The sequence below is a fragment of the Sphaerodactylus townsendi genome, linkage group LG16 (genome assembly GCF_021028975.2).
Source record: "Sphaerodactylus townsendi isolate TG3544 linkage group LG16, MPM_Stown_v2.3, whole genome shotgun sequence".
NCBI lineage: Eukaryota > Metazoa > Chordata > Lepidosauria > Squamata > Sphaerodactylidae > Sphaerodactylus > Sphaerodactylus townsendi.
In genome coordinates, this window is record NC_059440.1 from 14,144,657 (window position 1) to 14,166,228 (window position 21,572).

The 21,572-nt window shown below is 46.9% G+C and overlaps 1 protein-coding gene across 2 annotated transcripts in view; it reads left to right on the forward strand.

Moving 5' to 3' along the window:
- The window catches only part of ANKFY1 (ankyrin repeat and FYVE domain containing 1), a 59,337-nt gene that overhangs the window by 26,532 nt on the left and 11,233 nt on the right, over positions 1-21,572 (forward strand). For both annotated transcript variants that reach the window (XR_007246326.1, XM_048519062.1), the window contains exons 7-19: positions 745-910; positions 4,053-4,257; positions 5,299-5,367; positions 6,684-6,883; positions 10,280-10,377; positions 12,035-12,260; positions 12,921-13,019; positions 14,430-14,583; positions 15,096-15,264; positions 16,475-16,593; positions 17,228-17,384; positions 19,068-19,268; positions 20,841-21,017. Coding sequence is in view for 1 of the 2 variants with exons in the window: in XM_048519062.1 (XP_048375019.1) it covers positions 745-910; positions 4,053-4,257; positions 5,299-5,367; positions 6,684-6,883; positions 10,280-10,377; positions 12,035-12,260; positions 12,921-13,019; positions 14,430-14,583; positions 15,096-15,264; positions 16,475-16,593; positions 17,228-17,384; positions 19,068-19,268; positions 20,841-21,017 (2,040 nt within the window). In the remaining variant the exon portion in view is untranslated. The remainder of the gene's footprint in view (positions 1-744; positions 911-4,052; positions 4,258-5,298; positions 5,368-6,683; positions 6,884-10,279; positions 10,378-12,034; positions 12,261-12,920; positions 13,020-14,429; positions 14,584-15,095; positions 15,265-16,474; positions 16,594-17,227; positions 17,385-19,067; positions 19,269-20,840; positions 21,018-21,572) is intronic.

Sequence of the window (21,572 nt, forward strand, 5' to 3'; positions counted from 1 at the left end):
GCTTCTTAAAGACTAACAGCATGTACTTCAGTATGAACCATCAGTCAGTCTTTATTACGGTCACACACCAGCGTAAGGTAAAACAAAGTAAAACTGAACAATGAGTTATATTAAAACAGTAAATACGTATCTAAAAAAAAAGAGAGAAAACCTACTGGTAAAAGGAAATTGGGAACATGAAAAGGTATGGGAAAATACAGGATGTAAGATAAAAGCATAAATGCACAAATATTAAAAGGGAGTAAAAACTTAAAAAACTATAACAGCAGGATCTGCATAGTGGTGGCCGACCTGTGGCGCTCCAGATGTTCATGGACTACAATTCCCATCAGCCCCTGCCAGCATGGCCAATTGGCCATGCTGGCAAGGGCTGATGGGAACTGTAGTCTATGAACATCTGGAGCACCACAGGTTGGCCACCCCTGGATCATAGGGGAATAGTAAAATTGATAAATTGAAGGCTATAGCTATCAAATCATTAAGCCTGCTTTCTTGTACAGACCAACCCGCGATGTTCTTTAAGTGCTTCTACACAGAACTTGTCGACACTGTGCGTTGTCAGGATCTGTAAGCAGCAATGGGAATATAAAATTGTTCTGTGTGATCTGGGAACCTAAACAGCAGCAGAGAAATAAAACTAACATGTATATTTTTACAATACTGACAGTGGAGAATAAAAGTGCCACCGGACACCTGTTCTGTTTCATGAAACCTAACGCCAGTCCTCTCGTCCTGTTCTCGCAGCTGCCTGGGAAGCTGAACGAACTTGATCGCAACGGTGACCTGGCCTTAGACCTGGCTCTCTCCCGAAGACTGGAAAGCATTGCGGCGACACTGGTCAGTCACAAAGCAGATGTTGACATGGTGGACAAGAGAGGCTGGAGTCTGTTGCATAAAGCTATTCAGAGGGGTAAGGATGTGTTAGGCTCTTTTGCTCCAGTCAGTGGCCCCTTCCGCACATGCAGAATAATGCGCTTTCAATCCACTTTCCCAATTGTTTGCAAGTGGATTTGGCTATTCTGCATGGTAAAATCCAGCTGCAAAGTGGATTGAAAGTGGATTCTGCATGTGCGGAAGGGGCCAAAAATTGAGACTCGTGGAAGGTTCAAGAGCTTTATTGAACTGTGTCAGGACCTTAGCTGCAAGAAGCCCAAGCTGGCGCCCTGACTTTTGCAGCCTGCATATATCTCCAATTTTCCCACTTTTCACCATCCCCCAGCCCACCTGTTCCCACAATAGGGTGAATAAGAGAAGTACGGTATTTGGACCAGTATTGTTATGATTTCCAGGATTCAAGGAGGAGCGATAGTCTCACTCCTGCCCCGGGGGAGGAAGAGGGAAGCATCTGTCACCAGTTACAAGCACAACGATTGAAACAGAAAGGCCCATTAACATACATATAACAGCAAGGAGCAGCAGTGGCGTAGTGGTTAAGAGCAGGTGCATTCTAATCTGGAGGAACCGGGTGTGATTCCCCGCTCTGCCGCCTGAGCTGTGGAGGCTTATCTGGGGAATTCAGATTAGCCTGTACACTCACACACGCCAGCTGGGTGACCTTGGGCTAGTCACAGCTTTTCAGAGCTCTCTCAGCCCCACCTACCTCACAGGGTGTTTGTTGTGAGGGGGGAAGGGCAAGGAGATTGTAAGCCCCTTTGAGTCTCCTACAGGAGAGAAAGGGGGGATATAAATCCAAACTCTTCCTCCTCCTCCTTCTAAGTGCAGGTGTGACCTTGGCTCCAGCCAGTTGATGCCAAGCTGGGCAGGAGCCGGGCCTGACAGGATGCTAGGCAGAAAAATACCTGTGTCAGGGCCGTTCACTGCCCTGCCAAGTATCTGTCTGCGCACAGCTGGCCAGCATCTTAGATTCATAGCCACTGACATTAGGATTCCAGGTGGTCAGTATGTCTCTGAATTGTATGAAATTCTAGATTCCGATTAGAAAACCTGCGAGATTTGATGACCGCTTGTGTTCTAAAGCTTGATGAGAAATTTGACTGCCCTTGAATTGGGATGGTATCTATAAGTAATTCAAGGCACCGATCCAGGATTTTCATTAATTGTCATTTCTATGAACTTGTATCGCAGTCACCGCAGGTGACATTGACGCAATAATATTTACAAGATTATGGACATTGTTGGTTTAACAATTACATGGTTATGAACTTGAGAGAAGGTTGTCTTGTAATAAATTGTTGCATGAATTGAATTTAAAGTGCAGATATATGTGTTATGGAGATATAATAGTCTGATAAGTCCAATAGCCAACAATTTGGCATACTTTACAAGTAGCTAATAGGTAATATAAATTGCTTGAGCCAGCGCCTATGTGCCACGCGTGTTTTTGTATCTTATACTAAAGCTGGAGAACCATTCACAAGGTGGTAGGATCTAATCCGCAGTAGCTATCTTGTTGGCCTGATGAGGTCAGAAAGGTGGGATATAAATTTGGTAAGATGAATGAACAAAATGTGTTTGGAATTGTGTGTAGCAGATGAGCTCTCCGTTCTGACTTTACAGGAGGCTCTCTGGTTCTGGAGGCACCCACTGTTTGTTATCCTAACCGGGGTCAACTGGTTATGTCATAACCAGTGTGGCGTCACTCGTCTAAGTCAGCCTCCCCAAAGAGGCTTGATGTACATAGATACAGTTGTTAATACAAGAGAAGGGATCAGCCCGAGTATTCATGTGGTCGGCTGGGAATTGGTTGCCATGGCAGTGATGCCCAGAGAGCTTAAGAGCACAGCAGCATCTTGGGTTACATCTTTCTCTAGCAAAATGAGACTGCATCTGTCTTTAAACTTAGTGGGGCTTTTTTTATTGGCCTGCTTCTGTTATGTAACAATGCAAGACAACAACAAGAATACTTTATTCTATCTTTGGGCTAACGGCTTATAGAACATTAAACTACCTAGAACAGGGGTAGGGAACCTTTAACACTCAAAGAGCCATTTGGACCCGTTTTCCATGGGAAAAGAAAACACTTGGAGCCGCAAATAATTTTTGACATTTAAAATAAAGATAACACTGTATATATTGGGGTTTTTTTACCTTTTACTCCGCTCATTCTGGATGCATCCGCCCTGCTGCCTGCAGGGTGGGCAAGGATGGGGCCAGCGGCTCGGCCTCGCCGGACACCAGGAAAGCACCCGCCCCGCTCCAATGGGGCAGGCGAGAGGGGAAGCCCGCAGCGCGGCCCAGCCGGCTGCAGGCAGTTGGTGCACCCGCCCTGCTGCCTGCAGGGTGGGCAAGGATGGGGGCAGAGGCTCAGCTCGTGGAGCCGCAGTGCAAGGGCAGAAGAGCCGCATGCGGCTCTCGAGCCGCAGGTTCCCTACCCCTGACCTAGAAGGACGAAAATGGCTGTCCTCTTCCGAAAAGTATCAGCGTCTATATAGACATGGATTTGTTTTCCTTTTTAATTATTATTATTTAATTATCCTATCATGAATAGCCAGACAGAACAACTTCATCACCTCTCATATCTCCGTATTAGCACATAATGCTCCTTTTACCAAACTAGCCCATGTGACTGCTACACATGAGGTCAAAATGCAAAAATATAAAGCAACGGAGGCTAAAGCCAGAGCAGTAGAGAAACAACAAGAAGATCAGGCGTCTCCAACCTATGGCCCTGTAGATGTTCATGGACTACAATTCCCATCAGCTCTGCCAATGATGGCAGTTGTAACGCATGAACATCTGGAGGGCCATAGGTATGAGACCCCTGATCTACACAATCCTTTTCTGATTTTGGATGTTGTGGGACTAAAAATCCGTGGCGTGGTTGGGAGGGTGGGGGGACGCGTGTGTGAGAGCAATCGCTTTTTAGGAAATAACTGCAGGTAACAGTTTAAGAAACATTAATGGTCACCAGACTGATGGGAATACTAGACCCTGCTTTATCAAGATCATGGCATTGGAACTTTTGTTGAACGAAACTGTTTGTGTCTGTTGTATTTTACCTCGGTCATGTTTTGAATAAAGCTTGAACCATTACAGTGATGATCCCTTTGGCCAAAGTGTGACTTCTCCTCTTTCCTTGCTTTTCCTGGAAGGAGATAAGTTTGCCGCTCACTTCCTTGTTAAGAACAGCGCCCGGGTGAATGCTGCAACCCTGGGAGAACAGGAGACCCCCCTGCACCTGGTGGCTTCCTACAACCCCAAGAAGCACGCGCCGGACGTGATGGCGGAGATGGCCAAGATTGCAGAGTGCCTCTTAAAGGCAGGAGCCAATCCGAACATGCAGGATAGCCAAGGAAGGTGACTATGCGGGAGTAGCTCTGCTTGCTTGATCTCCTGGGTCTTCTGCCTACTTGGGATGCTGCTTGGCTTTCCCACTGGCATCGTTGCAATGTGGGAATCTTCAGGACTTGTTGTAAGAGTGATCTTGTTGTGGGCCAGATGTCCGATACTGAGTGTGCCTTGAAGTTGGATATGCTTCTGGAGTCACACCAAGGCCCTTTCCGCACGGGCCAATAAACCCAGGCTAACCACGGGATAAAACCCGTGTGTATGTGGGGGGGCTTCGCACGGATCCCGCTCCTGATGCGAGTCTGCTCCGTGTTTTCCTGCCCAACCCGGGCTTTTCCAGAATCGCACTATCTGTGATTCTTTAGTTGTAATGCAGATTGCAGCCGCCAGTTTTTAAAGGCCCTCTCTGCGCAGCTACGCAGCATGGGAGGTGAGTTTGTTAAAAAAAAAAAGACGCGCCTCCTTGTGAAGGCAAGATCACAGCCCGCATTGCTTCTGTGGGCTCCAGCTGCTGCCTGCACGGAGGCACGCAAACAGGACAGGAGGGAGAGCGGGTTCCTTTGTCCCACCTGCAACCCGCTCTCCCGGTGCTGTGCAGAAAGGGCTCAAGCCTAGAGGGCTGGATTGTGCTGCCTTTTACAACTGTGATACAGGTTCTTTGCATATTGATGCAAATTTCCCATATGAGTTGATGGCTGGGGAGAGAGCTCGAGAATAGGGGAGGGAAGGATTGAATTAAGGAGGAGAGGGGGTGCTGAGTTTGAAAAGCGCATAGCTGGTAGAGCTTCTTGAGCTGCTGCAGAAGGTTCTTCGCAAATCAGAATGTCAATTGTAAACTTGGTTGCCAAATCCATCGCTCACATGAGCTGATATTCAAATGGGTCTTATGGTCTTGTGCAAATCAAAACAGTTCTGGGAGAGCCAAGCAAGGAAACGGGTTAGTCTCGTGTTCTTTGGAAATAGACCTGCGGTTGCTTGAATTACGTAGGAGACCTTGCTATGGAGTCTTTGGGAGATTTTGCCCTAATGGAACCGACCTCTGTTTCCTAGGACTCCGTTGCACGCCTCCATCATCGTGAGGAACGACCAAGTGTTTAGCCAGCTGCTCCAGTGCAAACAGTAAGTCTGTACAAGCTAATCAAATAGATTTTATTGTGCTGCTGTAGCTTATAGGGTGGAGGTTCTGATATGGGACTTTGTCTGAGCATGAGGAAATGACAGTACCTGAAGGGGAAAATCTGAAGCTCCTTTATATCAAGTCATCTAATTGGTTCACCTTGTTACCCGGACAGGCTGCCATTCTCCAAAGCCCCAGGTGGGGGTCTTTTACTAGATTTGACATTTTAGCTGTAGATGAATATTCAAGATGTGTTGTTTATCGCTGTGTGATACAGTTTGCGGCAAACTAGTACCCATTTAGCACTTTGACTGAAAGCTTTCAGCTTTCAAACAGTTTTATGTGACTTTGGAAAGTTCAACATGTGGCTGTCTGGAAAGAAGCCACTCCAGTGTACCCTTATCCTCCTGAGAGCAAAATCCCATTTCAAAATTGGTAAACCCCCCCCCCCCCCCCATACCTTCCGCAGGTGGCTACTAGAGGAAAGACCTGAAGTGGTAGCCAGACTTTGCACTAACCTCCTGGGACCTATTTGTCAGATGTATTTCCTCTTTGAAAAGTAAAGTTAGTCCCCTGTACAAGCACTGAGTCATTACAGATGCACGGGGTGACGTCACATCATGCCGTTTTCTAGGCAGACTATATTTATGAGGTGTTTTGCCATTTATGGGGTGGTTTGTCATTGCCATTCCCTTAATTTACACTTTACCCCCAGCAAGCTGGGTACTCGTTTTACCAACCTCACATAGACGTAAGGATGAGTCAGCCATGAGCTGGCTACCTGAAACCAACTTCCGTCAGGATCGAACTCAGGTTATGAGCAGAGTTTTGGCTGCAGTGCTGCAGCTTTCCACTTTGCACCATGGGGCTTATTTCCCTCTTCCAGGGAACAGATCAAACACTTTCATACGATTAGACCAGTGGTTCTCAACCTTCCTAATGCCGCAACCCTTTAATATAGTTCCTCATGTTGTGGTGACCCCCAACCCTAACATCCATTTTACAGATCGAGAACACTGATGCAGAGAGTCTTAGGCGACCCCTGTGAAAGGGTCGTTCGACCCCCAAAGGGGTTGCGACCCGCAGGTTGGGAACCGCTGGATTAGACCTTTGATATCCATTTAGGATTTTCTATTAGTTGCCAGTTCTGTTTTCACTACTGCTCATTTCGGTCCTCTTACGAAATCGTGTTTCTTTGTGACGCGCCTTCTTTTTGGAGGCCAGATGAGACTGGAAGACGGGTTGCAAGTAAGTTAAATCTAATTACATTTAGAATGTTACAGGTTGGAAATAAGACATTTGCCTTTCTTCTTGTAAGGCTTGATTTGGAACTGAAGGACCACCAGGGAAGCACCGCTCTGTGGCTTGCGGTTCAGTATATCACTGTCTCTTCAGACGCGTCCGTAAACCCCTTTGAGGATGTTCCAGTGGAGAACGGCACCTCCTTCGACGAGAACAGCTTTGCAGCCAGGCTTATCCAGCGGGGCAGCAACACGGATGCTCCTGATTCAATTACAGGTAAGCGGAGGTGGTGGCAGGCTGAGATTGATGATGGCAGGAAACTGGGACTTAGCCTTTTGTGTCGGGGTCGCAAATGACTCCCCTGCAGCTCCACGTGGACTTTGAAACTCTGCGGGACATGGTGTGTTTATCTGACATCTTACTCAAGCAGCTCATGGTTTTCCCTTTTCTACCAATAGAAACAGGTATCTGTCAACAGGTTAGTCTCCCCACCCTGCTCTGCAGGCAAAGCTGTGCTGAAGATCTTGGAAGAGCCCTTTTGTGAATAGCCCAGTTTCACCCAATGAGCTTCACTGTTTAGTTGGGATTTGCACCAGAGTTCCCCTGAAGACGTTTGGGACTATATTTTAAAGCGGAAGCTTACAACTTTCTCAACCACTGCACCTCAACTGACTGAACTGACATCTTTCTGTGAAACAGAGCACAGGAAGGATTGCATTTCACAGGATGGCCCAAATTGGGTTATTCTGAATTAAACCCCGGAGGTCCATGATCCTAGACCAGGGGTCCCCAAACTTTTTAAACAGGGGGCCAGTACACTGTCCCTCAGACTGTTGGAGGGCCGGACTAAAAAAAACTATGAATTCCTATGCACAAATGATTGTAAAATGTTTGATTTCACCTTTCAGCCTTTCTGTCATGGTCTATTTTTAGAACAGTGACCAAAGTATGTCAAGTACAGGGTGGGCTCCAAATATTGTTGGGGAGGCTGTGGAATACCTTCTCCTGTTAAAAAAAAAAAGCAGAACTTTCTCAATGAAGCATTCCATCTAACCCAGGATCAGGTATCTTCCTGGGTTCTTCCTCCCTAGCAGCCAGCCAGCGAAATATCTGCTATCACCAGCCTGGCTGATGCCAATGGGAGTGAGGCGGAACAGAAAGCCTGAGAGCAACACATGCAGTAGCCAAGAGGGAAGGGCGGAGCAGGAGTTGCCACATGTAAGGTTTCCAACTCTGGGTCAGAAAATTCATGGAGATTTGGGGGTGCCATCATGTAATTGCAATCAACAGCCGTTGGGGCCGGTTCCTCCTCTCCCTCGAGCCCCCACTGCACATGAATGGAGCCATCGCCGCCATGCCTGGCGGGCCGGATAAATGCCTTCAGGGGGCCACATTTGGCCCCCGGGCCGTAGTTTGGGGACCCCTGTCCTAGACAGTCTAGCTGGCACTCTTGAGTCCTAATCAGGTTTTAAGGCTCTGATCTGAAAGGCTTAGGCTAGCCTGATCTCATGAGATCTCAGAAGCTAAGCCATGTTGTCGCTGGTTAGTATTTATATGGAAGACCACAGAGGAATCCCAGGGTGATTGTGCAGAGTGGGGCTGTGGCAAACCACTTCTGCTAGCCTTGAAAACACTATGGGGTTGTCATAAATTGATTGCAGTGTGATGGCTCTTTATGCATGAAAGGTTTTAGGATTTCTAACACAGCAGTATCACGACAACTTTAGTTTGGGACTCTTTAGTTTGGAGAGGAGACGTCTGAGGGGGGATATGATTGAAGTCTATAAAATGATGCATGGGGTAGAAAATGTTGACAGAGAGACATTTTTCTCTCTTTCTCACAATACTAGAACCAGGGGGCATTCATTGAAAATGCTGGGGGGAAGAATTAGGACTAATAAAAGGAAACATTTCTTCACACAACATGTGATTGATGTTTGGAATGTGCTGCCACAGGAGGTGGTGATGACCACTAACCTGGATAGCTTTAAAAAGGGCTTGGACAGATTTATGGAGAAGAAGTCGATCTATGGCTACCAATCTTGATTCTTCTTGATCTGAGACTGCAAATACCTTAGCAGACCAGGTACTCGGTAGCATCAGCAGTAGCAGAAGGCCTTTGCTTTCACATCCTGCATGTGAGCTCCCAAAGGCATCTGGTGGGCCACTGCAAGTAGCAGAGTGCAGGACTGAATGGACTTTGGTCTGATCCAGCAGGCTCGTTCTTATGTTCTTACATGTTAAGAACAAAGTCCTTTAAAGATTAAATCTTTTAATGTCATCATGGGTCTAAAAATTGACAGAAGTAATAACCTATGACTGAGTTCCGACTTCCCAAGAGCTTCAAAATGTAGGACTACCATCACCAGCAACTAGACCTTTTGAGATATCAAACGTGCCGATGGGCTTTTGACTTTGAAATCTAGTGTGTCTATTTCGAAGTCATGAAGAACATCATGGGCTTGAGAAGTCTTAAACTCGATTTGAAATGGCGAACTGTCACATTTGTGATGTGAGTGATTGAAAAACGGGTAAGAACAGCATTGTCTTAATAGCAGCCCTGTAGGAAAAAAGTGAAGAGACAAAGGAAAGATGAAAGTCAAGGAGAAGAGAGAAGAGTTATGAGATTAAAGACTTCTCTACTTTTCTCTGATGCGAAGAGTTAGGTCTAAGATTGCATGGAGATAGACACAGCAAGCATTTTCAAATGGCTCACAGCTTCTGAGTCTCGATCACAAAATACTGTCTTCTGATGAAACCAATGTTTCAAACAGTTCTACTTCATGGGAGGGAGAATCAAAAGAGCTTTGACTAGTTCATGTGTTTTCTAGATAATCCAGATCGCTCTTGGAATAGAATCTGCTAGAACAGGAAAAGAGCATCTTTAACTCTTCTGCCACATTGCTTATTTCAAGAGATTCCCTCTTTCCCAAAGTTTGGCTCCTCTTTCCTGAAGTTTGTTGAAGGCCTTTGCTGCTGGAATCAACTGGGTGCAGTGGGTTTTCGAGGCTGTGTGTCCATGGTCTGGTTAAAACTACTAGACCACGGACACACAGCCTGGAAAACCCAGAACAGCCAGTTGAGTCCTTTGTTCTGAAAGTAGAAAGCTAGAGGGTCACATTCCATTATTAAGCTGCGCTGTGCTCAGTGGCGTACTGCTAATGGGGACATGGGGTATCCCATGTTCCAGGGCGCATGCCGCCGAGCCATGCCTGCCGGGTCCTACTGCTGGAGTGCCAGTCCAAGCCCCGCCCCCGGGCCCCACCCTCCTCAGCCTCCGTGCTGGCTCCCTGGCTCCCGTAAGTGAATCGGGGTGTGTGTGTGTGGCAGGCACAGGGAGCTGGGGGAAGGGCATGGGAGGGTGGTCGTGCCCTTGGGTGCAGTTTAGCCTCGGTATGGCACTGGCTGTGCTAATGTGAGCTGTTCTGGGGATTGTGAACAGTGGGGCTGGGAACCTGCTGCCCCTTATGTCTTTCTTGCAACTCTTGTTAAAACCTAGCAAAATCCCTCCCCCTTGTGTTTCTTTTTTAAAATCTGAACCTTATGACTTTCAGATGCTGATAAGGAACATTCTATGCCATGACTTTGCAATGGCAAAAACAAGATGGCGACTTGAATGTTTTTTCCCCCCTGCTGCTGTAACTCTGTGCTCTCTTTTCTTGTCGTCTCTAGGAATCTGCTTGTTGCAAAGGGCAGCAGGGGCAGGAAACGAGGCTGCAGCGCTTTTCCTAGCCACTCACGGTGCCAAAGTTAACCACAGGAACAAATGGGTAAAGGAGAAAATTAAAAAAACTGCTTCAGAATACCTGTTCATAAATGGCTGTTTGTTGGTTCCCTTTTGCAACCCAATGGCTGGGGAGTGGACTGAGTAATAAAGCCAGAAATGTTTACTTCAATTTCCAAGGTGTTTTGAAAAGACGGGTGTGGTGTGGGGCAGTTTGTGTTCTACCCTGGCTGAGATGGAGAGTGGATTTTGGGTTGGCACATTTTATCCAGTTCTTCTTGACTAAAGGCTGGGAAAGTGTAGCGTGAGGTTTTGGAGTTCTTTGAGCAGTGTCTCTTGGTGCTTGTTTCTAAGAGTGGGAGAGAAAAGGTAGGAAAGGGGAGATGCAGTCCTGCTTCCTGTCCCTGTATTTGCCCTTCCTAGAGTCCCAGAAATCAGGTAATGTCTGCTTCATGTACCTAATTCTCCATAGCATTAAAGAGTTGGTGACTATAGGAAGAACAAGATGAAGAGTTTGGATTTATACCCCCCCTTTCTCTCCTGTAAGGAGACTCAAGGTGGTTTACAAGCTCCTTTCCCTTCCTCTCCCCACAACAGACACGTTGGGAGGCAGATGGGACTGAGGGAGTTCCAAAGAACTGTGACTAGCCCAAGGTCACCCGGCAGGAATGTAGGAGTGTGGAAACACATCTGGTCTACCAGATAAGCCTCCACCACTCAGGTGGAGGAGTGGGGAATCCAACCCAGTTCTCCAGATTAGAATCCACCTGCTCTTAACCACTACACCACGCTGGAAAGAACCCAAAGGCTAGTTGAAGGCGCCTAAGCGTGGCACAGTAATTAAGATCAGGAGAACCAGATTTCATTCCCCACCTCCACACGAGTGGGAGAATCCAATCTGGTGAAGCGGGTTTGTTTCCCCCCTTTTCCACATGAAGCCTGCTGGGTGACCTTGGGTTAGTCACAGTTCTCTCAGAACTCTCTCAGCCCCACCTACTTCACAAGATGCCTGTTGTGAGGAGCGGAAGGGAAGGTGTTTGTAATCTGCTTCAAGATTTCTTAAAGGTAATGAAAAAGCTGGGTATTAAAAAACCCTTTTCTTTTCCCATCTCTGTAAAAAGACATAGAGATGTAAAACTTCTGGAAATTCTGAAGCCATGGGTTGGGTTTTTTTTTTTTGGGGGGGGGGGGGGAGGGATAACCAGATTCTAGGAACAGTTGTCATTTGTTATAACACTTTCCTATCAAATCGAAATGAACTTAATGACTTCAACATCATGGAATGCATTGTTGATAACTTAGCATGTAAAACTGCGCTGTTGGGCATATTTATGGAATTTGAAAGTGGGAACGTGCGAGTTTTCGACAAGCAACACTGCAGATATACAGGCCATTGTCTTCATTCCCTGCTTGTGGACATATTGAAAACATTGGGCCACTATAAGAAAGAGGCTGTGGAATTAGTTTTGGCAGGTCGGTCTGTTCTTAGCTTTCTTATAGCGAAGCCCTAAGCAGAGTTATACCCTGCTAACCCCGTGCATGTAGAAAGATGGAACCATTGCTTGGGAATACAGTGTGAACCGTGCAGCTCGATTGTTAAATACAGATACTGCTTTCAAGTTACATTCAAGGGGTTCTCTCTCTCTTTCTCCCCCTCCCCTCCAACAATCGTGTCTTAAGTCGACCAAACTCTTCTCTTAAAGGGAGAAACACCACTTCACACAGCCTGTCGACACGGTCTGGCCAACCTCACAGCAGAGTTGTTGCAGCAAGGAGCTAACCCCAACATCCAGACAGAGAAAGCGGTGCCTGCCCAAAAAGGAGCAACTGTCCCAAGCGCATCAGACAATGTCTATTTGCAAACTCCCCTTCACATGGCAATAGCGTATAACCACCCAGATGTGGTGTCAGTCATACTGGAACAAAAAGGTAAAGGTTCTGTTGGAAGGCTTGCTATAATCAGTCCTGCCTATCTTTATTTATTTTTTAAGCATTGATTTTGTTCTTATCAGCAGAAGGTACCGTTTCTGGAAATCCCACACAAACGATAGGACGCGTTACAAGATATAGTTGTAACCCAAGTATTTATATTAGAAGCAAAGTGATAATGTTAAAAGTTGTTTGATTGTGGGTTTTTTAATAATATTTTTATTGATTTTCTCCATATAGTCAACAGACAAAAACATAAAATAGAAAAAATATAAAGTAGAAAAACAAACAAAGACAAAACAGAAAAAGATAATATAGCTACCCAAAGATTGTGTGAATATTAGCTCTAGCACTTTGGATCTCGAGATTACAAAACTGATATATCAGAGGCCCCTTCCGCACATGCAGAATAATGCGCTTTCAATCTACTTTGCAACTGGATTTTACTGTGCGAAATAGCAAAATCCACTTGCAAACCATTGTGGAAGTGCATTGAAAGTGCATCATTCTGCATGTGCGTAAGTGCCCAGAGAGAACATTACACCGTTTTAACCTTCACTACCTTCTGTCCATTGGCTCTAAAGCATCATTGCTAGACAATTTCTTGTATCTCAATCATTAACAAATTAGTCTTCTCACTAACATTTAATTTGGTTTTAGCTAATGCCCTTCACGCCACCAACAACTTGCAGATCATTCCTGACTTCAGCCTCAAGGACTCCAGAGACCAGACAGTATTGGGCCTGGCATTATGGACAGGTAAGTTTGAAGGTGTCGTGGAACGTGCCTGTACTTTGTGGAGGTTCTCAAGGAAAATAATAAAAAAATGACAGGCAAGGCTCCCCAGAGAACAATGCATGCAACTAGAGAAGAAGAGTTGGATTTATATCCCCCCTTTCCCTCCTGTAAGGAGGCTGAAAGGGGCTTACAAACTCCTTTCCCGTCCCTCCTCACAACAAACACCCTGTGAGGTAGGTGGGGCTGAGAGAGCACAGAAGAACTGTGACTAGCCCAAGGTCACCCAGCTGGCGTGTGTGGGAGTGCACAGGCTAATCTGAATTCCCCAGATAAGTCTCCACAGCTCAGGCAGCAGAGCGGGGAATCAAACCCGGTTCCTCCAGATTAGAGTACACCTGCTCTTAACCATTACAAGTTAGTTTGATGTGCCCAGGCACCTTGGGTTTCAACAGCAGTTGCCATGCTGTGTGTTAGTCAGCGTTCAAGCAGCAGACCCCAACACTGTTTGTTAAAAACATCACTAACATTTTAAAGAAAACATATATATATATGGACCCAAGCTTCCATAACAAGAACAGTTGGGGGGAAGAAGCTCTTTCCCATTACCTCCTCCCTTAATAATGCAGGAGAAGAAGAAGAAGAAGAGTTTGGATTTATATCCCCCTTTTCTCTCCTGCAGGAGACTCAAAGGGGCTTACAGTCTCCTTTCCCTTCCCACCCTCCACAATAAACACCCTGTGAGGTAGGTGGGGCTGAGCAAGCTCCGAGAAGCTGTGACTAGCCCAAGGTCACCCAGCTGGCATGTGTGGGAGTGTACAGGCTAATCTGAATTCCCCAGATAAGCCTCCACAGCTCAGGTGGCAGAGCTGGGAATCAAACCTGGTTCCTTTAGATTAGATACACGAGCTCTTAACCTCCTACGCCACTGCTGCTCCACCCACCCACCCACACACACACACACACCCCTACACCTGCTCAAGCAGGGAAGGGACAGTCATAGCCAGGTACCCCTTCTTGCTGCAGTGAGAGTGCTTTGCCTTTTCCTGAGCTGTCAGCTTTGGCTTTTGGGGGAAATGAAGGGTAGGCAGCAGACAGAAGCCGGCATCAGTCCCCCCCTCTCCTAAAGGCAATCAGGTGGCTGCTGATTGGCACCACTGTGGATAGGCATGCTGGGAAGGGGTGTTCCCTTCTGAGACCCCGACGCATGCCCATAGGACCCACCCCCTTGAGAATTCTTTCTTCCCCTCATGCTTGCTGTTTAGAGGGGTAGTGTCAGAATTTGTGGACGGTTGCAAATATTCATTGAATCGTTCTTGAATGGAAGGAGTTGTTCGTGAATGGGAAGGATGTGAGTTTTACTGAAGTTTGAGTTTTGTTTCTTTTAAAATCTGGCTTTGTCTGACCTAATAATTTGCCTCCTCTCCCCTCCAGGCATGCATATCATAGCGGCTCAGCTCCTTGGATCTGGGGCCTCCATCAACGACACCATGTCGGACGGGCAGACTCTGTTGCATATGGCGATCCAGAGGCAGGACAGCAAGAGTGCCCTCTTTCTGCTGGAGCATCAAGCCGATATAAATGTCAGGTACAATGCGGGAGGGTACGGTGCACGCCAAGACTGCAGAAAGAAGGGCTCCTCAGCAAGGGTACCAAGTGGTCATTTTGCTAGTGACAGTATGACGGTATGATGACATGCTGTCAAGCCCCAGATCTGCAACCAATATCAGACTGCATTTTAAAATCAGAAGCCTTTATTGACAAACATCAGTGTGGTTAAAGAAACCAGTTCTAAAGAACTGTCTTTGGGTACAACCTTTTATCCCCAAAGTCTTCTCCCCCCTTCTAATTTCTCACCCCATATCAAAGGCAGCATGAAACAGGACAGGAATGTTACAACCTCCTGGTTCTCAAGGCTGGTGTGAAGAGATAGCACTAAATGCCGGCACCTGGGATCCCCTAGTTTGCTACAAGTTACAAAGCAATAGAAGCGGGAAACCGAAAGTAAATCAAAGGTCCATTAACATGACAGAGCCCCTTTTGATGTCCGGAAAGCTCTTCCTGACTGGTTCCATGTACAGCAACGTGCGCTTTTTGCAGGACGCAGGATGGAGAGACGGCCCTTCAGCTGGCCATCAAAAACCAGCTTCCGCTTGTGGTTGACGCCATCTGCACCAGGGGAGCCGACATGTCCGTGCCAGATGAGAAGGGCAACCCTCCGCTCTGGCTCGCGCTAGAGAACGACCTGGAAGATATCGCCTCGACTCTCGTAAGTCCGGATGACTGATCTTGTGGTGTTCTTTCATTTTTAAAAGAATAGATGCGTCACTGCTGCTTGGTCGCGATGAACCATTCACCTTTTTAGCAGAGCCCTAGTGAGGGAGAACTGTGCCCGGGGCACTCGTGCGCCCTGCGCCCCCACCCCACCATGCCCCTGTGCTTCATCCCTCCCCTGTCCCCTTGGTGCTACACCACTGCTTTTTAGTGTGTGCTCCTTTTTAGTAAGGATTACGTCACCAGCTACTTCCACCTCTCTTTATCGAAACCTTCAAGGTAAATGAGAACTATGACAAATTCCACCTCATCAGTAGTTTGGACCTGGCAGCCATAAGTGCAGGTTTCTGACGGATGCCCGTCTTCCCCTTTTCCCCTGTCCTTCCAGTTCTGCCGTCGGTTCTGACCACAGGGAAGTTGATTTCCAAAGTTGTGGGACCCACAGTTTTCAGTAGCTACTGTAGGAGGTTGACTGGCCCCCTTCTCTTTGCCCTTCTCAGTGGAATCTCTCTAACAAGGGGCCTGTTAGTCTATAGAAGTCCTATGTCGCTGGGAATCTGCATTCCTGTAGTCAGAGAGGACTTCTGAGGGAGGGGCAGGGGTAAGATCTGGCTGATCCTGATATCTGCGTGACCACCTCTCTTCATGTTGCCCTCGGAGACCCCTCTGTTCTGCAGAGGGGAATTTGTTGGTGGTCCCGGCCCCCAGGACTGTTTGTCGGACTTCGACACGGGCCAGGGCTTTTACGGTCCTGGCCCCAGCCTGGTGGAACGCTCTGCCTGGTGAAATCCGGGCCCTGCGGAGTCTGTTTCGGTTCCGCAGGGCCTGCAAAACAGAGGTGTTCCACTGGACCTTTTCTATCGAGCCAGCCGGACATCCCCCTCCCCCCCCCCCTTTAAAATTACCTCTGGTCCTCGACTGGCTACAATGTATGCACCTGCTTCTGTTATGCTCCCATGTTGGATTTTTATACCATCTGTCGTATTTGTTTTAAATTGAGATCTTATGGCGTTTTAATGTTTCTATTTATTGTGTACGTTTTTATTATAAGCTGCCTTGAGTCACTAGAGATAAGGTGGGATATAAATACAATAAATAAACAATAAATAAATAAAACAAAGATCCCTTTACCCTGCCCAAATGCTCACTAGCTATTGATGAGCACAACTTTTTTTTCCTGACTCTTTCTGCATCTCTGCCTGCAGGTAAGACACGGCTGTGATGCAACTTGCTGGGGTCCGGGGCCAGGTGGCTGTTTACAGACCCTCCTTCACAGAGCCATCGACGAGAACAACGAGCAGATCTCCTGCTTCCTTATCCGCAGGTGAGACTCGTGCCTGTTTGAAGAGTCCGAGTGTTTGTGCTGTCGGTTGAAGCTCTACATCCGAGGGCCAATGCTGGGCTTTGGCCGTGACTTCTCTTTGCTTCCTGTTAACCAATTAGTTGGCGAGCTCCTTGTCTGCATAATTGTCCTGGGAAGACTGGTACCATCTTCCTTGTGGTAAACAAAACTCCCAAGTGGGTCTCCCCAGATATTTCAAAATATGAACACACATATTTTTTAAAAATCAAAAAATTCATGCAACAGAAAAATAAAAGAGAAGACAGCCAAAACACACATCTAATTACATACAAAGAAGGATAACATTGGAGGGGGGGGCGGGGCGGGGAACACAGCGCCTGGGAGACATTCTGTTCTTTGATTGGGTCTGCCAATATTCTTGCCATGTCAACAACACATAATCAGGACGTCAATAATGTTTCTCTGGCCTCTGAATTTTCAGGTGGTTCGTACATTTGCTCCTGGAGATTTTCTGCAGAAGACAGAATTTTCACAGTCTAAACCTTGTTAACACCCTATGTGGATTCTCTGGGAGCTAACCAACGTACCCCTGTGATTTTTTGCTCGAGTGCAGCTGCAGTCTGGGGCCTTGGTTGACATTCTGCTTTCTCCCTAGTGGCTGCGATGTCAACAGCCCAAGGCAGCCGGGTGCCGACGGAGAAGGGGACGAGGAGGCCCATGACGGACAGTCGCCTTTGCACCTTGCTGCTTGTTGGGGCCTCGAAGAAGTGGTGCAGTGCCTTCTAGAGTTTGGTGCCAATGTGAATGCACAGGTACAATAGGGGGGAATGTTCTCTGGGTGTTCATCTCCTGGCAGGCCCCTTGGTATCTTTCTCTATGCTTGGAACAGGCTCTCTCCCCCCGGTGTCTCTCACCCCTCTGCCTGCCAGCACAGTGTAACGGTTAAGAGCAGGTGGACTCTAATCTGGAGAACCAGGTTTGATTTCCCACTCCTCCACATAAGCACCAGACTCTTATTTAGTGAACTGGATTTGTTTCCCTGCATCTACTTCTACGCATGAAGCCTGCTGGGTGACCTTGGGCCAGTCATAGTTCTCTCTGAACTCTTTCAGCCCCACTTATCTCACAAGGTGTCTTTTATAAGGAGAGGAAGGGAAAGGAGCTTGTAAGCTGGCTTGCGATTCCTTACAGGAGAGAAAGGCAGGGAATAAATCCAAACTCTTTTTCTTCCTACTTGCTTTCAGATGCTGGGCTGAAGCCTTTCTTTTTACCCAGGCATTTAGTTCAAGGGTGTTATCTTTTCCATTCCATTCTTCAGTTTCCTCCACCCCAAGGATCAGTACATCTGCTTTACTTTAGACTGTTCCATGTGTATTTATGCTTGTGCCCCGTCTTGTTTTGGGGGGTTTCTCTAATTGGTGTGTTTTTTAACAGCTTGGTTTTGTTGCCTCAGTTGTGAGTTGCCTCAAGCAGGTCTCTGGAGAGGCGACATGCAATTTTTGCAGAGCAATTTGTGCGTGTCAGAATCCACGCAAGGAATTTGTGCCAGAGGGGGACCTTGAATTTTGGCCTTCACCACTAAGTTTATGAATCCCGTTTGAACAAGGAAGGATGGCCAATTATCTAGTGAACATGGATAATCCCAAACAGAGAATGGCACTTGCACTAGCAAGGCTTAATATAATGCCCTCAGCTTTACTACTGGCAGGTATAAAAAAAATGGATAGAGCCGAGAGAATTTGTCCCTGCAATCAGGGACAAGTGAAAACTGTAACTCGTATTTTCTGTCATTGTCCCAGTTTTGTTAAAGTTCGAGGAAAAATATGCCACAGTTATTCCATGGTTTCGGGAGGATTCAGCTGATATATTGGCAATCCCGTTTTTTATTGAATAAGTGTGATCTTATGTTTTGTGAAGTGATTGCAGTTTTTTTTAACAGAGTTGATGGAGCTAATGAAATAGCAGCATTGTATTTATGGTCACTGTGTTAATTGTAACCTCTTTTCTCTTGTTTTTGTATTATATTACCGTTTCCCTGAAAATAAGGCCTGCCCCGAAAATAAGCCCTAGCGTGATTTTTCAGGATTTTGGGGGGAATGCTTGAAATATAAGCCCTGCTCCAAAAATAAGCCCTAGTTACAGATTCCCCGGCACAGCTGATCTAGTCACATGGGGGGTGCAAAATCATCGGGAAAAAATAAGACATCCCCTGAAAATAAGCCCTAACGCATCTTTTGGAGCAAAATTTAATATAAGACCCTGTCTTATTTTCGGGGAAACACGGTATATATTTTTATAGATTTCATCTGTTAGTTTTTAGTGTGCCAATAAAGGCTAAGAAACCAAACAGAATTTTGGCCTTGTGGCTAATTGCATCACCTCCATTATCCTGTAGTAGCCCCACCTGGGGTGACCGGATCGTCTGTGGCAGCGTCTCCACATGGTTGAGTTTATGCTGTATTGGTGGCCTCAATGACTCAGATTCTTCTTTATAGGATGCAGAAGGAAGAACACCCATCCACGTTGCCATCATCAATCAGCATGCGGTCATTATCCAGCTGCTAATATCTCACCCCGACATCCATCTCAGCCTACGCGACCGGCAAGGCATGACCCCTTTTGCGTGTGCAATGACTTACAAGAACAACAAGGCGGCAGAGGCGATCCTGAAGCGGGAGCCCGGAGCTGCTGAGCAGGTACGTGTGTAAAGTGTTGTCGAGTCGCAGCTGGTTTGTGGTGACCCTGCATAGGTGTCAAAATCGCAGCCCTCCAGATGTTATGGACTACAGTTCCCATCATCCCCTGCCAGCATGGCCAATTGCTCATGCTGGCAGAGGATGATGGGAACTGTAGTTCATAACATCTGGAGGGCCGCGAGTTTGACACCTGTGCCCCGTTTTCAAGGCAAGAGTCGTTCAGAAATGGTTTGCCGTTGCCTGCCTCTGCGTGAGCTGACAGAGCTCTAAGAGAACTGTGACTGGCCCAAGCAGGCTTCATGTGGAGGAGTGGGGAACTGAACCTGCCCCTCCAGACTGGAGTCTCCCGCTCTTAACTAGTACCCCACACTGGCTCTATGGTGAGACGCAAACACCCCCAAGGGCTTTAGATGTTGCCTCTTAGTGTGATGGAGTTGGATGACCCGGACTGAGAAGAGGGACCAATGGGAGGGAAGTCTTAAACAGGTGGAGAGCAGTGAATCTGTGCTTGGAGGTGTTGGTTATGACTTTTGAATGTCAGCGGTTGGAATTTGTAAGTTCCTTTTTGAAGAATAAAGCTATTTTTTTAAAAAAAATACAATTTATTTTGTCAAATTATGGACTCTTGACTGCCTTGAGCGTCTGGTTTTGGGTACATGAGCAGAACAAAAAAGGGAAGCAATGTAAATTGATGTTTGCAGCAAAGATTGCATCCTGGGGTGCTACATGCTGACACCTTTGCATTGGAGCCAGGATGGTGTAGTGGTTAAGAGCAGGTGGATTCTAATCTGGAGAACCAGGTTTGATTCCCCACTCCTCCGCCTGAGTGGCGGAGGCTTATCTGGTGAACCAAGTGTGTTTCTGCGCTCCTACATTCCTGCTGGATGACCTTGGGCTAGTCACAGTTCTTCGGAACTCTCTCAGCCCCACCGACCTCACAAGGTGTCTGGTGTGAGGAGAGGAAGGGAAAGGAGCTTGTCAGCCACCTTGAGTCTCCTTATAGGAGAGAAAGGTGGGGTATAAATACAAACTCTTCTTCATTATGGAGATGGCTGTCCTTCCGGCTTTTGTGCATGTGTTTAGCTAATCACACACATCACAGAAATTCTTGCTTTGGAGCTTAGGCGACACAGTCCTCCAAAAAGGTGCCCTGCTGTCTGTTTGCTGCTTGCAAAGTACTCATCTGGAACTTGCATTAAGAAGAAGAAGAGTTGGATTCATATCCCCCCTTTCTCTCCTATAGGGGACTCAAAGGGGCTTACAAACTCCTTTCCCTTCCCCCCTCACAACAAACACCCTGTGAGGTAGGTGGGGCTATAAGAGCTCTGAAGAACTGTGACTAGCCCAAGGTCACCCAGCTGGCATGTGTTGGGAACGTGCAGGCTAATCTGAATTCCCCAGATAAGCCTCCACATCTCAGGCGGCAGAACGGGGAATCAAACCCAGTTCCTCCAGATGAGAGTACACCTGCTCTTAACCACTACGCCACTGTGTAGATGTTGGGGTTTGGCCTGGTGCTTGGAAACCTGCTGCACAAGGATATCTTTGCTCATTTTCTGGTCACCGCTTCAGATGGACAACAAAGGCCGGAACTTCCTCCACGTGGCTGTTCAGAATTCTGACATTGAGAGCGTGCTGTTCCTGATCAGCGTCCAAGCGAATGTGAACTCCCGGGTCCAGGATGCCTCCAAGCTCACCCCGTTGCATCTTGCTGTACAAGCTGGCTCGGAAATCATTGTGCGCAATCTGGTACGTGCCGGGGAGCAGCTTTAATTTTATACCACTCGTAGCTGGAGAAGGGGGCATGGGTGAATGGCTTCTGCCAGGGTTCATCTTCCTTTATTGGGTAACTGCAGCAGCAGCTTCTAATAACTCATCAGACAGAGGTTCAATAAAAGTACGATTCAGGGAAAAAACAGTTGGGGTAAAGGGTTAGGGATTGTAAGCTATATCACTGTGCATAGTTTGTATGGATAAGTTGGTTCCTTCTCTGTAATCTTTGCATTGTTTAATGCGTCACGTTAGTATACCTTGCATTATCTCTGTCTTGGATCTCTGATTCCAGATTTCTACCAGTCAAACCCTATTGGATATCCCACTTTGACTGGATTGGCTTATTCTGTCTAATATTATTTATTTATTTATTTGTGAAATTTATAGGCCGCCTCATCCCCGAAGGGCTCGAGGCAGCTCACAACACGGCTGTTCTCCAGTCATCAAATAGCTTTGAGTCCCTAATAACTTTGAGTCCCAGCTAGAAAGTGAGACCCTTCGGGGAAGAGGCGGCCTAGAAATCTAAAATAT